Source organism: Camellia sinensis, chromosome 10 (genome assembly GCF_055761805.1).
Source record: "Camellia sinensis isolate YWXY chromosome 10, ASM5576180v1, whole genome shotgun sequence".
In the NCBI taxonomy this organism is placed as follows: Eukaryota; Viridiplantae; Streptophyta; class Magnoliopsida; order Ericales; family Theaceae; genus Camellia; species Camellia sinensis.
Window position 1 is genome coordinate 179,687,615 of NC_138970.1, and position 4,085 is coordinate 179,691,699.

Here is a 4,085-nt window from a genome sequence, read left to right on the forward strand (position 1 = left end):
AAACTTTCAAACGGTGCATTCATTAATTTTGAAAAGCAAAAAAATAAAATAAAATAAAATATAATTATATTTTATTTATATATATATATATATATATATTTTTTAATTTTTTTCTCAAATTTATGAACCAGATATAAACTCTTTTGAAATTTAAAAAAATATATAATAAACCTTAAAATTTTAACATAATTTCATTAAATTTTAATATTTTAATTTGTATAATACCCGACTTACTTTTTATAGATAATTTATTAGCTACATGATACAAAAATATTTACATTATTTATTTTTATATTTTGATATCATATACATTAATTTCAATTTATTTAACTTTAGAAGATAATATAATTATATTAAAATTGTAAAATTTACTTATATTTTTTTGTTTGGGTAAAAGTATATTGTTCTAATCATTGTTGCATTCATAACAATCCTTAAACTAATTTTGTTATTTTCTATGATCATCAATAAATCTACCATCAAAAACATCAAGAAAGATATTACCACCATGCAAGTTCATCAAGAAAATTCATCAATAGAAAAGAGAGAGAGAAATAGAGGACTGAAATAAAATAAAATATTTTGATTTTAATCCCTTTTTTTTTATAGAAAATTAATCCTTTTAAATTACGGAAATTTAAGGAAGCTATATCCTAAAATGCTCTATCGTACAAAAAAGACCCTCATAGAACCTCCTAATTACCTTCTCTGTACAGACAGACAACCAACCACATTTTTTCTTTCCAAAAAAAAAAAAAAAACGTTGAATTAAATTTTCCACCAAAAATGGCCGAAAATTTCCCCTCTCATCATTTTCAAAGACTCAAGTGCCGTTACCGTCACGTTCACAGTCCCCGTCATCCCTCACCGTTAAATTAACTCTCCACCATCATTGCTTCACCATCCCCGTTAACATTACCGTTTCCGTCACCGTCTCCGTCATGATCTCCGTCATCTTCCACCCACCTCTCCATGGGTGTGCACTCCGCCTTGTGCCGCATCTTCCAATCCAGCGCCTGACACGCGCGCGAGCAGTAGTTCACCGCGCCGCAAACGGAGCACCGACGGAACTCGTGCCTCCTCGTCTCGGGTCGCCCGCACCCGGTATGGGAGCAAAGCCGGAGCCCCGGACCTGGTACTCCACCCCGAGCCGCAAACCATTCTGTCAAAAACCGGCTCGCAGGATGGGGCTCCGGCGCCGGCACGTTCCAGCCGAAATCACTCAGCAAAGGACACCCAGCCGAGCCGGTGATATGGCGGAGGTGAGGGAGAGGATTCCAAGTCAGCCGCGTGGTTGAAGTCACGGCTGAGGGGGGAACGGCTAAGACGGCGGCGAGCTCACGAGCGTTGGCTTGGACAAGGAAGCGCCGTCCCTCGGCGATGTTCTGGCGTACGCCGTAGCCGTCTTGGAGGCAGTGGCCGAGCTCGCGGAGAGCGTCGATGTGGCCGAAGAAGCCGGCTCGAGCGCAGAGAGCAACGCCGGCTCGGAGGTCCTTGTCGTTCTTGGAGCCGCCACTGCCGTTGAACTGAATCACCGCCAAAGAGTAAAGCGCCGGCGCGTGAGAGTTAATCGCCGCCTTTGCCATTAACGAAGCTCCACTTCCTCGATTTTGCAAGCAGTAGAAACGAATCTGTATAAACAAGAATCATTAATAACAATCCTGAAACAGAATGTTGACCAAAATGTTCGGCAAAGATTGAAATTAAATAATATGAACATAAATTTGTGTACTGACCATGCCGAGTGTGTAGCAAGCTTCGACATTTCCTGACTCGGCACACTGTTTCAAGAATCGGTGAGCGGACTCAGACCAGTTTTTAGCATTAACGGCAAGTATTTTCGTTGAAGCTTTGGATAAAACCATGGAATTGAGGCCTAAACCGTTTAATCTCTTGCATCTGTTTCATACAATTCACAACATCAGATTCAAACACAACACAAATTTCAATCAAAATTCGAAGAATGAAGTCAATATATACCGATTGAAAGACAATGTTAACAGTTAAAATCGGATAAATAGCCCGAGACTTAAATCTTCCGGAGGAAAAAAAAAAAAAAAAAAACTAGAATCAAGATAAAAAAATAAATTAAAAAAAAAGAGAGCAAATTACGAAGAACAAAGACGTACGTAATCAAAACGTTAAGAAAATCTGCAGGACAACTCGCTGTAGAACTGAGTTTGCAGAGAATAGAAACGACGAGATCATCAGGCAACTCGTCGAACAAATCACAATCTCCGGTGACCTGCGGCCACCTCTTCAAGCGTTTTCCGATACTCCTCGATTCTCCGGCCAAATCTCTCTGTCTCTTCACTGCTCTCTCCAAACACATCTCTACTTTCGGATAACAAACTCCCTGCCTCGTTCTCATCTCTCTCTATATATATACAATTATATATATATATATATGATTATATGTATATGTGAGTATGGTGTTTTTGATTTGTGTCCAGAGATAACAGAGAAAGCAAAGTGAGATCCTATCTTATATATAAAAGAGGGAGAGGAGGAGAGAGGCCTTATCGAATTGGACCAACAACGACAAAGCCGAACCGAACGAAATTAAAAATAAAAATAAAAATAAAAAGAACTGGGAAGGAGTGGTTAATTACGAGAATAGCCTGGAGTTGTCGTATTAGAGGAGCACTGGGTCAAACGGCGTTGACCAGATCCGTCGGTACGTCGTCGTCCTCGTCGTCGACGGTTACTTGCTATGTACTGCATAAATGCCTCTCCCTTGTCTGTACGCTTTAGAGAGAGAGAGAAGTCTCTTTTTAAACATTTGTTAGGGAGAAGTTGTTTGGTGCAGCTAAGTTAAAAATTAATAATTAAAAAATAAAAATTAAAAATAAATTTTTTTGAGAAAATTAGTTTAGAGTCTCTTTCTCACTTTTCGTAATAGAAAAGATTTATAAAATTATTTTTTGATGTCTAAGGTCCCTAAACATATATTAGAGAAATTTGACTCTTTGTCTCTCTAAATATATATCAGCTCAGCTCAACTCTATTTTCTCCAAATGTCTCAACTCTCTCTGCTCCTATTATGTTTTTTCATTTACATCCAAAATCTCAACTTCACACACTTTCTCTCCTCCGACGGCCTCTCTCTCCTCTTCCTAAAATTCATTGTCAATTGTGGAGGCGTCGGCGCATTCTCCGACTGGAAAGAAGGAGCTCGGAACCCTAGTCTATCTCCGGCGACAGAATCGAATTTCTGGTCACCATTGTCGCGGAAGAGATCGTTGGAGATGATCGAAGACGTCGGAGATGGAGTTCCCGAGAAGGCTTTTAGTTCTAGGTCTTTGGTTTGGTTAACTGGTGGTCATCAACTTCAGTTTTATAACTGTGAGAGAACTAAAGAAGCTCAGATCCATGGAATTGTGACTCTGGTTTGTATTCCCACTTCTTCTGGTGTTCTTGAAATGGTTTGCAGGCAGGCACTGACAATTAGTATCATAGCAAGTCATAGCTCAAAAACAAAGTGGAAGATTTGAAATCACAACTTCAAATTCAAGACTCTAATAATTGTACCAACAGTAAGAAGATAAAGATGGAAATGGCGGACGCCACTGACACTAGGTATATATCTTTGGTTGTTCAGATTTCTCCTATGGACCAAACCAGAGAATTTCTCTAGACCACCCCAGAGAAAATTCGACCATAGTGAATTTTTCTGAATTGAATTTTCTCTGGTTTGGACCAGAGAATTTCTTTGGATTAAATTGAATTTTCTCTGGTTTTGGACTAAAGAATTTCACTGAATTGAATTTTCTCTGGTTTGGACCAGAGAATTTCTCTGGATTAAATTGAATTTTCTCTGGTTTGGACCAGAGAATTTCATTGGATTGAATTTTCTCTAGTTGAATTTTCTTTGGATTGAATTTTCTCTGGATCAAATTTTCTTTAGATTGATGTTGAGGGACCTTAAACATTATAAAAATATTAAGTGTCCTTTATGCCATAAAATCATAATACCAGGGACCTTAAAAAAAATATTTTTTTTCAGTTTTTACATAATTAGTTTTTCTTAATTTATTTAAATTATTTCTACCTGAAAAATTATAAGTAAAAACTGCACTAATCAG

General features: G+C 37.9%; 1 protein-coding gene across 1 annotated transcript; it reads right to left on the reverse strand.

Annotated features, from left to right (window-relative positions):
- Positions 1-563: 563 nt before the first annotated feature.
- Positions 564-2,787, reverse strand: LOC114312647 (F-box protein At1g67340). The gene is made up of 3 exons (XM_028258913.2): positions 2,130-2,787; positions 1,737-1,899; positions 564-1,631 (listed from the first exon to the last, which is right to left on the reverse strand). Exons 1-3 carry the CDS (start codon positions 2,369-2,371, stop codon positions 876-878), a joined length of 1,161 nt encoding a protein of 386 aa, XP_028114714.2. The 5' UTR covers positions 2,372-2,787; the 3' UTR covers positions 564-875.
- Positions 2,788-4,085: the final 1,298 nt, after the last annotated feature.

Coding starts and splice junctions, on each gene's coding strand:
- LOC114312647 (XM_028258913.2), bottom strand. CDS start 2,371: ATGAGAACGAGGCAGGGAGTTTGTTATCCGAAAGTAGAGATGTGTTTG. Junction 1,900..2,129: donor TTTCTTAACGTTTTGATTAC/GTACGTCTTTGT, acceptor TGTATGAAACAG/ATGCAAGAGATTAAACGGTT. Junction 1,632..1,736: donor CTTGCTACACACTCGGCATG/GTCAGTACACAA, acceptor TTGTTTATACAG/ATTCGTTTCTACTGCTTGCA.